Source organism: Cervus elaphus, chromosome 11 (assembly GCF_910594005.1).
Source record: "Cervus elaphus chromosome 11, mCerEla1.1, whole genome shotgun sequence".
Taxonomy (NCBI): Eukaryota; Metazoa; Chordata; class Mammalia; order Artiodactyla; family Cervidae; genus Cervus; species Cervus elaphus.
In genome coordinates, this window is record NC_057825.1 from 5,081,059 (window position 1) to 5,092,427 (window position 11,369).

Consider the following 11,369-nt stretch of genomic DNA (forward strand, 5'->3'; position numbering starts at 1 on the left):
TGAGCTCCGGGAGCTGGCGATGGACAGGGAGGCCTGGCGTGCTGCAGTCCATGGGGTCGCAACGAGTCGGACACGACTGAATGACTGAACTGAACTGAACAGCAGGATCCCCAGGGGGTCTGTGTGCCCGTTCACATTTGCCTCCTCCTGTATTTTGGGATCCCGAAGAACAGCTGGAGAGGCCGGCTTGATCTCAGGGCCCCCACCCCACAGATTCGATTCTAGGTCTGCACTGGGGCCCAAAAGCTCACATTTCCAATACATTCCTGGGTGATGCCTACGTGGGCGTCCAGCACCAGCCTGCTTCTCTGCTGCAAGTGCTTGTGTACACTCTTGTCAGCAAACCAGAGAACTGGCCCGGGTGTCTTAGAAGGGAGGCGACATAGAGAGACTTCCTGAGAGGCAGGTAAAATAAATGGTAGGAACAGGAGAAGGAATTCTCCAGAAACTTCGTTTCTTTTGTGATGGCAAATGTAACTGTAAGGATTGTCTTATGAGCCTATAAATAGCACTTGTGTGGGACTTTTTTTTAGCAGGCACCTGGATGGGTACGAACCAAGCTCTAAGCTCAGGCATCCTCGGGGCCCAGTTGGCTTCGCTGCGTTTTGTAGCCGTTCATTTCACCCCGCCAACCACAACCCGCCATTTTGCCAAGTTATCATTCTACTGTATGTTTTTTTTTTTAAAGCCTTGCTCATTTTAGAAAGCTGTCTGTCAAAAATTCTTAAAATAAAAACAGTCTTTGCACTTGAAGGAATAAGTACCATTTATCTTGAAAGTCACTTGGGTAAGAATTTCTCGGCGTGGTTGGATACATGAACCATGGCTGGTTTGCAGGAAAGCCGGCACAGGTGTTTCTGGTTCATGGCTTTTGGTGAATGACCATTTTATAGTTTATTTCTTTATTCAACAAACATGTGCTGAGCACCTGCTAGATGCCAGGTGATAGTCTAGGCCCCGGGGACACAGCATGAACTGGCTGGGCGTGATCCTCGCCCGCACAGAGCTGGTCATCTCGCCGAGTCCACTAGCCACCAGGCAGGCCCTGAAAGTCCAGCGGGAGAGAGGGCCAGTCCCAGGGCCAGGGAGAGCGGAAGAGAGGGGGCAGGTGGGCCCAGGGCACGGCTGGGGGATGAGCACTTCACGCATGACCATTTCATCCAGGGGGAAGCCACGACCTCGAGAGGTTCTGTGAGCTGGGGAGCCTGCCTCCTTGCTCTTCAGGGCGTGCGCTCTCTGACCTTGAGTGTAGACACACAGGTGGACTAATTTCTGGATCACTCGCAACGCCCCTTGCGGAACCCAGACCAAACCAGCTCTGCTGCTTTCCACCTGACCAGTTTGCTTAACTGCTGCTGAGGTCTGTCAGCACGTCGTGGTGTCCTGGTGGGAGCGGTGCCGACTGAAGAGATACACACAGCCTGATCCGGCAGGAAGTATTCCATTTCTCAGCAGGAAGACAGGCGAGTTGACACAAGCAGACCATGATTACTCTTGTTCGCAAAGTTGATCGTTTTGTTTGGTGTTTCTGTTTCCTTTTGTCTTTTGACCACATCATTTGTAATGGCAGGATTCCCTAATGAAGACAATCAGATAAACCATGAGTTTGAACACAGCTATCAAATTAGGAACAATCTATTCATCTGCTGATGGATGGCAGGCATTAGCGATCCAGGGTGTCATCACATTTCAGAACTACAGGGGATCTTCGGCCAGCACTTTGCTTTTCAGGAGGGACACTGAGACCCAGAGAGATTTGATGGATCAAAGTCAGCAGGCAGAGCTAGGGCGGAAACCCAGCACACGTTCCATCTTGTCCCCAGATGTCCTGCATGAACTTAGAGCCGTGATGCCCTTGGCCCTGCTGGGGGAGTTGAGACAGCGGGTGTGGCCCACTGGACCACAGCTTTCAGGGAGCTGGCCAGACAGAGGACCGCACTGGGAGCGGCACAGCTGGTGAGGACGGTAGTGTCTCTGAGGCCCCGGGGAAGGATCCTCAGAAATGAGCAGAATCCTGGTCGGAGAACACATACAGCTACAAGTTATGAGACAGAATGGGAATTAAAGGAGGCAGAGAGACAGACCGGTTACACTGGCAGGAACATCATTCCCGGGTAAAGACAAGTTGAACACGGACAGTTGGAAAGAGCCTCTGTGTCCAGGCAGTGTTGCATGCAGTGGAGGGGCTGGCAAAGCCCCTGGCACCCGCCATTGTTTGACCTCTCCACCAGCCCCCGGCCACACCTTTCTCAGGTGCTGCAGCCTACCTGGAGTTGCTGGAAGGTTCCACACTTCACTTGGCCCCGGGCATGAATATTTATGTCCTTTCTGCTCTCAACACTCCTCCCCTCCCCTTCCCTGCCCCCAACCTTGCTAACTAGCTTTCCACCCAGGCTGTATTAGGTATCTTTTCCTCCACCAGCCGTCAGATAAAAGGAGCACCTTCTCGTTTTCTCTGCTGGTTCTGAGTGGCTCTGACCCAGCCCTTATCCTTGGTTTCCAGGTGACTGACCATGCCACCACCGCCCTGCTCCACTACCAGCTGCCCCAGATGCCTGACGTCGTGGTCCGCTCCTTCATGGTAAGTGGCTCTAGAGGTCACGCCTAGTGAAGCCTTGGCCCCTCAAGTGAAGACAGACAGCTCAGAAGGTAGCCACAGGGGCCTCGCCAGGGAGACGGCCCAGTGCGGAAGTGATACTTCCTTTCAGCTGGGCAGGGATCTAAGATAAACCACATCCAACTCCGTTAACTGGTTTTCCTATCATTGCCAAACACGTGGTTTCAGAGGTGACCTCCCGACACAGCTTCCGGCATTGATTTAGTCAGTAGGTGTTTATCGAGCTCCTTCCTGATCTGTGCCGGGCCCCGAGCTTGGTGCTGGAGCAGCCACAGTGACATCGTTCTTCCAAGACACCCACTCCTTAGACTCTTAGGTCGGAGCTCAGGATGGGGAGGGACCAGAAACAGCTATTCCCCGTGTGTGCCAGCTCCCGCCAGCTCTCGTTAACTTTGAGGATTTCTCAAGCCGGTGGTTTAACCATTGGTGACTTGACATGGAACCAGAACGCTTACGTCATGGAGATCAGTCCTCCGTGTCAGTACTCCCTTCTGCCCTCCATCCCTCTCCCCCACCCCCCAAGGCAGTTCGTCAGGTTATCACATGCCCGCCAGTCAACCTCAGCCGGGCTCACAGCTGGCCCCCATCCTGGCAGAGGCGGCCCGCTGTTTCGGCACCACAGCGTCACGCCCTCGCATCGTTGGCTCCTCTCTCACTGGGACTGACGCTCCCTGCTTCACTCCTGCCTGGGGGCTGCCCCTTAGAGTGCGGGCCTATTAGCAAGTCCCCATCAGTGCTGACAGCCACGTGGAGTGGCGCTCCTGCGATCCACCTCGTCACGTTCGCCGCCGCCGCAGCTAAGCTTCTAGGAGCCTGTAGTTCATGACCTAGGAAATACACCCCGGCTCGTTGATGGGCTCCCACGATGGGGAGGCTGAACGTGCAGACCCGGGCTCCGTGGCGCCATCACAGAGCGGTTCTCTCATGTATGGAGAACACTCTCAGTCAGCAGTCTCGCTGCTTGGGCGGATGGAAAGACTTGCTTTTTAACCTAACGTGTTATAATGCCTGGTTTCCCTTTAGAAAGGATAAATAGTTTAACTGAATGACCATTGACCTCCTCACATCTGTTGCCAGAACCTCAGACCCCAAGCCTTTGGAGGGGGCAGGATGGGTGGGCCACGGTCAGCCAGCAGGAGGCCCGCTGTGATGAAGACGGCAGGATTTGTGTCAGTCAACATGGCTGACGTCTCCCAGGAGCGATCTCCAACCGACATAAGTGATCACAGTGGCACACGCCCCCCCTTGCTGGCCGGTTGCCGTGACTTTGGGCTGGCGTGGCTGTGCGTCTCCTTGAGTCGGGGAATTGAGTTACGAGTCTCATCCTTATGTATGATGCCCAAAGGAACTCTGCCCCCGAACCCGCGAGTGTGCACTTGCCACTTATTGCGTTAGTCGGTGGCGCCGGGTTGTCCCCGCCCTCCCCGCAGGTGTGTCGGGCCACGTTGTGACAGTGAGTGGTGACCTGTGCAATCAGATTAGTAAGAAGGCGTTCGACCTTAGCGGGGAAGTCTCCGCTCGCCCTCTCTCTGCATGTCTGGGGCCACCTCTGGGTGGTGAACACGGAGAGGCTTGATGCCGGTGTTCAGAAGACCCGGGACTCGGATGGAATGTGGTTACACGTGGCCCCTGAGCCACGAGGCTGGGCCGAGGTTCACACGCACCCCTCTCCGGGAGCCCTGCCTGCCTCCCAGAGTAGGGACTTCTATTTTAAAACTCCCCTAGTCAGGAGGGGCCCGGGGCATTGGAACTGAGACTCAGCAGCGCTGTGACCTTGTGGATGCTCCAAGGAGCTTTCTGTAAAATCTCGGGGCACCTCCCAGGGTCACGGCCAGCCCAGGTCCTCCGTCCTAGAGATCATTAGGCTGGGCAGAAAGGATGACATTGGAAGCACCCGGATCCGTGTCTTTGACTTCTCTCCTCACTTCTCTTTTTAGACCTGGCTAAGAAGTTACATAAAGCTGTTCCAGGCCCCGTGCCAGCGCTGCGGGAAGTTTCTGCAGGACGGCCTGCCCCCCACCTGGAGGGATTTCCGCACCCTCGAGGCCTTCCACGACACCTGCCGGCAGTAATCCCACCCCAGCCCCGCGCCGGCCCCCAGACCCCCACCCAGAACCTTCCCAGGCAAGCCCTCCGTCACAGCGATGGCTCAGATGTGTCTTCATGGCCAGAATGGCAGTTCCGCCACCTGCTCGCTTCCGTCGCGCGCTCAGGCTTGGCGAACAGCAGAGTCCCCTCTGTTGACGGGACTGTCACACCGTGGAGAGGGCGTGTGGAGGTGCAGAGAGCGCCTCAGGACCCAGGACGGGGAAGTTAGGCAGCGTGTTTCCCTGTGTGTGTTCACCATGCTGGTCCATCAGCCCTCCTGGATCTGTGTTCTAAGTCGTTTTGTAGTTGGAATGAGCCCTTGTCATGCCGAGTTTTTTGTTCTGTTCCATAACTTATTTTTATAAGCAATAAACCTTTTCTACCCGGGATAAGGCTTCGTGTCCTGCTTCTTAAACCACCTTTTGCGTTCAGTTCTGTGAACACGTGAGCAGATCTGGGCCTTTTGAAGGAAAAAAAAAATGTAAAACTTAGTAATGTCTGCGTTTGAAATAATTCTTTTTGAGGACACATCTCCCTGTTTCTTGCTTTTGGGAGAGAGGGCAGTGTTGGCAAATATTCCATTTCAAAGACGTTTCAGCAGCTTGAAAACTGGATTGTTCTTTTTGAGAAGAGAAGTGCACAGATGTTTTGTTTTACTAAACCAGTAACACACACATATACCAAAGGGAAAGGAATCTGCCTGCGTTGCCAGCAGACCGTGCGTGAGAGGGCACTCAGCTGTGCCTGGCTTGCTGGTCCCGTTTTGTCCTGAATCTTAACCACAAGCAGATTCCAGCCCCATCTGCTGAGTTTATTCAGGGCTTCAACCCCGTTTAAAGCCATGACCTGCAAATATGAAGAAGCGTTGACCTGCTGAAGGTCTTGAGAAGGATGAGCAAGTCCCCAGAGCTTTTCCAGCAGGCCCAGCCCAGAGACAAGTCAAGTTCTCTTTGCGGTTAAGAGGGCCAGAGAGACACTGCTTTCTGAGGGGTCCAAAAGGATGCATGGCGCCCACCTGTGTTCTGGTACCACCCAGACCCTCCTCACTTACCCCTGCCAAGATGAGAAGTGCCAGAGAATGAAGGGGGTTTAGTGATGGGAGAAGCAGTAGGACAGTGCCACCCCAGAGAGTGGTTCAGTAGCCGTGGCGTGCTGGAAGCTTGTTAGAACAAAGCCTCAGAACTTCCCTGGAGGTCCAGAGGCCCAGAGTCTGCGCTCCCAGTGCAGAGGACCCAGGTTCGATCCCTGATCAGAGAACTAGATTCCACAAGCCTCAACTAAGAGTTCACAGGCCACAACTAAAGATCCCGCATGCCACAACTGAGACCCAGTGCAGCCAAATAAATATTTTAAAAACACACAAATCCTCAGGCCCCACCCCAGACTGGCTGAATCAGAGGCTGGGGCTGGGGCCCAGCGCCCTGGTTGTTAGCAAGTCTGGATGTGGGCCCCGGTCTGAGAACCACTGGTCTCTAGGAGATGGCAGTGTTCTCAGGGCCCAGTTTGGGTCAGGAGGGGGAGCGGCGGCACGATGTGGTACAGGAGTGTTTGCACACAGCAGGTGATTTTAGATTAAATACCAGGATTTATCACATTTAAGATGCCATCACTTGTAAGATGCACCATTATTTCATGATCCCCCTAAGAAAGAAAAACATGCTGCCAATTAAACCATGGCACGGGCTTTAATGATAATCCTGTGTGACACATGAATCGGTCACACCAGCCTTTCATGGCTCTGAAATTGCTTTCATCTCTTCCAAGGGGGTTGGCGGTTTCTCCTGGCTTGAGTCTCACTGTCTAACATGTGACAGGCGATCCCTTCCCAGAGCTCCTAGTAACGCAGCTCCAATGACTTGCTGGTATCTTCCTTTCTTTGGTCTTGTGGGACACTTGTTTGTTGCAAGAAAACCCAGAATTGAGGTCACTGAGTGTATAATAACATTTTGTTGCACAGCTGCACGTCTTTTTAAAGACATTTAAATGGCAAATAAAAGACCCCATGCAGGACGTACAGGTATGCAGAGCCCGTGTGAAGTGACGACAAGATGACCAGCTGTGACAGGTTGGAGCACACGCTGATGACTGGTGCATCTTGACGGCCAGCTGGCTGAGAGCCCACGTCGGGGACCTTCCCGCGTGTGAACCAGCCCTCTGACAATCGATGGGATTACGGTAACAGTACACCACATTGTGGGGCTTCCCTGGTGGCCCGGCGGTAAAGAACTCACCTGCCAGTGCAGGAGATGAGGGTCTGATCACTGGGTCAGGAAGAGCCGCTGGAGAAAGAAATGGCAACCAACTCCCAGTATTCCTGCCTGGGAAATCCCACGGACAGAGGAGCCTGGTGAGGCTAAAGTCCATGGGGTCGCCAAGAGCCGGACACAGCTTAATGACTAAACAACAGCAGCAACACCACGTTGTCAGAGAGCCATTTGGATTTTTCAGTGTTGGCAGCAAATCTGAGAGCCTCCTAGTTGGTCCCAAAGATCCCTCCACCTCCCGCTGAGCTCCGTTTCCAGTGGAGAGAGCAGACTTCGCGTTCAGGGCCCTGGGCAGGCGGTCGTTTCTGCTCAGGTCTGAGTGGCATGGTTCTTGGTCTCACTACAGGAGCTTCTGCGTTAAAATAATGTACTTAGGGGGAAAAGCAAGACCATTAAAGAAAAATGTTAAATAATAACACACAACACCAGACGCTAACACAAGATTGTAAAGCAGCTATATACCTCAATAAAAGTTTAGTAACAGCACAGCTGGAGCGTAGCCACAGCAGGTGTGAAGAGGGTGGCCGGGTCAGAACCGCAGCTCCCTCCTCCTGCTCCCAGCTGTAGGACTTGGACAAGTCACTCATCCTCTCCCATAACACGCATGTCAGTGGCCCAGGGCCAGCAAGGCAGGAGAGCTGGAGGGGGCTGGGGGGCTTGTAGACAAAACGTAATGTTCCATGGGTAGATAATCACTGAAGATGGGCATCGGATAGGTGGGTGATGCTTGTGATTCTATTTTTCTATTTTTTAATTTTCCCTAATTAAAAGGGGAAAAAGGTACAAGGGTCAGGCTAGGCAACCTTTAGGGTGTTCTCCTCTCTGACCTTCTTCAGTGCCTAGAAGGGGAAGCTGAAAGGGAGAGGGCCGGGCCTGGAAAGGGGAGGGGTTTGCTCGCCAGATCCCTGAATGCTTGGTGCTTCAGAGACGCCCATGAGAGAGCCTGGCTGTGTGTCCACCTTTCCAACATAAAGACCGCACTGACCTGGAGTGGGCAAAAACAGACTGGGGGTGGGCTGGGGTCAGTTCCAAGACGTGGACTGTGAGGAAGCTGGGCCCTGGCGCTGCTAGGGGCACCGTCCCTGGGGCCAGAACCACCCAGGGGAGCCCCTCGCAGAAGCAGGCATGGCCATCAGCGCTGTGCCAGCCACCCCCCACCCGACCCCGTCACTTAGACTATGCAGCGAGCTCTAGGCCAGAACCACAAGGTGTTCTAGGTGACTTGATGACCGCCCGGACAGCCCAGCATCTTCTCTGTACCAGGCGCTTCCCATATGTTGTTGATTTCCTCCTGTGTGGGTTTGTGCTGTTTTGCCCATCATGTGCACGGGGCCTGGAGGGGCCTGGGTGTCCCACCGCCCTCGTCACTTTTTCTCCAGGAGCAGAGGGGCTGAGCAGTCCCTGCTCTGCGGGGCATGTTGTGTCGAGAATTGCCCAAGAAGCTCCCTCGGCCCAAACTTGGAAATCTGTCTTACAGTTGCGTCTGCCAGGTTGAGCAGCGATGTGTCTTTTCCGTGCTTTCCGCCGGCCGGGTTCCTGTTGATCAGCAGGGCACCCGTTAGGAGCTGGCAGGATGGGATGAGGAGGGCCAGGAAAGGTGGGCCAGATTTTTTTTTCCCCCTGAACTAAATTGGGAATTGGTCTTTTGGTATCGAGTGATGTTTTTACACTTCACACCACTGACGGAAAGCTGCGGGCTTAAAATGATCTTTCAGTGTTAAGGTGCCAACTCTCCATCGCGTTTTGAGTGTCAGAGTGTGGGCCTGCTGCTAAATTGAGAGCCTTTTAAGGTCACCCGAGCTGGGAGGAGAGGGGACGGCGGCTTCAGCCACCAGGAATCCCAGTAAGATCCGGAACACCCGCCCACTGGACGGGAGGTGTCGCTGGGCCGTGGGGTCTGTGGAGAGAGGACAGAATATGACCACTCACCTGGCTTGTCTCTGCCACCCAGCATCTGCATCTCCGCTGGCGCGCCGGAAATGAGCAGGGACTTTCAGTGTCCTGCCTTTGACAGGAGAGGGTGGGCCAGTCCGCTCCACCTCCTCACTCGGGGTGCAGCCAGCCAGGCTGTTCTGTCTCAGAGAAAGCTCATTCAAGCCCGCATAGGGTGCGCCTCGGAGATGAGCCTGTGGTGTCCGTGGACAAGCCTGTCCTCCAGCTCATCTGCCCGGGGAATAATTAGGCTTCACTTTCTGGGACAGGCAGGTTTATTTCCCCATCTCTGCCGTCCTACCCCCACTCTCATCCCCACCCCCGCTCCTCAAATTAATGGAAGGAACCTCCCAGCATCCCTCCCGAGTTGCACTTCAAATTGCTGGCTGGCTGCTCCCTATTATTTGTACTCGAAGAGCTAAACCTTCACGTTCACAGGCATATCCCTGGTAGAGGCTCGTCTTGGCAGCTCTCAGACAATTAGTTACTCGAGAGCGGCTTCAGCCTGTCTCTGTGCTAATCGAGTTTGAAATTTCAGCTGCAGGTTGGCTGTCCTCGGGGACAGTGGGCGCGGCGGCCTGGTGCTCACCGCACAGGTGGCTCCTGCCGGCAGCGGGCTTCTGCAGCCTCGCGGGACCCCAGGTAGTGACAAAGGAGTGAAGCAACCCTCTGGGCAAGAAGGTATGGGGAAGGTGGGGGACAAGGGGGTGACGAGGGGAGGATGGAGGGCAGTAACAGGCCCTGAGTTCGAACGCCAGCCTGGGCCGCCAGCAAGCTTCATCAGCTCCCGCACCATGGGGCGCGTGGGTATTTAATGCCTTACTCATCCTCGTCTAATTCTTGGCTGTCGTCTCAATCGTAGGCTCGCTTTCTTAATACCAGAAGGAATACATGTGTTCCTTTTATAGAAAATTAGGTAATGTGGGCAAGCAAAAGGAATAATACCCATAATTCCCACCAACAGGAGACAATGACCAGAGAACACTTCGGCGTACACCTCTCCAGACCTTCACGTGGACGCGCTGGGGTGTGTACATATTTGTAGAAGATCATACTGGATAGGGTTTTGAAACCTTACTGTATAATGCTTTGAAACCTGCTTTTTTGCATTTAGCAAACGCTAAGTTGCTCCAACAACAGAGGTCTCAAAACACCTTAAAGAACATAGACATGTACTTCCTGTCCACTTCAGCGCCCCAGAGGGAGGGAGCATTTCGGGTCCCAGGGCTGCTCTGAGCCACGTGGTCACTCGGGGACCCTATTCCCCCCACCCTCTTGCCCACATGACCTTGGACGTGACCTGCGTGGTGGAAGCAGAGTCACGGGCGCCTTCTGAGTTGACGAAAAGGGAAAAATGTACAGGCGTTGTAAGGCCAGACCCAGCACGGGCACGTGTCAGTTCCACTTGACCTTCACGAGCGAGAACTTAGGCACGTGGCCGACCTGGCTGCAGGGGCTGCTGGGAGGCGCCGTCCCCCACTGCGCAGCACTGGGTCCGGCGGGGACCCTTGCCCTGGACGAGGAGGGGGCAGCCCCCACCACGCAGTGCCCCTTCCTGCTTCGGGACTGTGAGCAGTGACGCTGCCCAGAGGGTTCCGTGGGCCTCGTTTGAGCCGCCCCTTGGTTTTGTGCGATGGTGGCCTTCCACACTTTTTGATAACCGTAACTTAGACAAGGAACCGCTCCTGGATCTTCAGAGTGTCATTTTGAAATAATTACAGATTCACCAGGAAGTTACCAGGACACGTGTATGGGGGTGTCAGGTAGGCCTTACCCGCCTCCCCCAGTGTCAGCATCTTGTGCAGACCTGTACAACCACATCTGTAGTTGCTTGCACGACTACTGCACGACGTACAAACCAGGAAGTTGACTTTGGTACCAGGCGGAGGGTTCACCACCAACTCAATGGACTTGAGTTTGAGCAAACTCTGGGAAACAGAAGGACAGGGGAGCCTGGCGTGCTGCAGTCTGTGAGGTCGCGAAGAGTCGGACACCACTGAACAATGGTGAGAACATAGAGTTTACTTGCATTCCACTGGCTACACGTGCACTTATGGATGCGTCTGTGTGATTGTGTGTCTGCATGTAGCTTAATGCGGTTTTGTCATATGTGTAGCTTCGTGGAACCACCGCCACCAAGACATGTCACCGTTCCCTCCCTGCAAGACCCCCTCGTGCTGCCTTTTCCTGATGGCACGTCCCTCCTTCCCCATTCCTGCCCCCGGCCACCCCTAAACTGTTCTCTATCTCCAGAATCATTTTATTTCGTGAATGTTATAAACAGTGGGATTCCACTGCACATATATGCCTTTGAGGTTGGCTTTTTTCATCCAGCAGAATTTCCTTGAGGCTCATCCAAGGTGCTGTGTGTATCAGTGATCCATTCCCTTCCGTTGCTGAGTAATATTCCAGTGGTTTCTACACCTTGTTTAACCACTTACCCAATGGAGGACGTTTGGTGGTTTTCA

At 54.1% G+C, this 11,369-nt stretch overlaps 1 protein-coding gene across 1 annotated transcript in view; it reads left to right on the forward strand.

Annotated features, from left to right (window-relative positions):
• MED27 (mediator complex subunit 27) overlaps positions 1-5,094 on the forward strand; it is a 218,366-nt gene extending 213,272 nt beyond the window's left edge. Inside the window, exons 7-8 of the mRNA XM_043916544.1 lie at positions 2,504-2,581; positions 4,555-5,094. Coding sequence (XP_043772479.1) covers positions 2,504-2,581; positions 4,555-4,689 — 213 coding nt within the window. The 3' untranslated portion in view covers positions 4,690-5,094. The remainder of the gene's footprint in view (positions 1-2,503; positions 2,582-4,554) is intronic.
• The last annotated feature ends 6,275 nt before the right edge of the window (positions 5,095-11,369 follow it).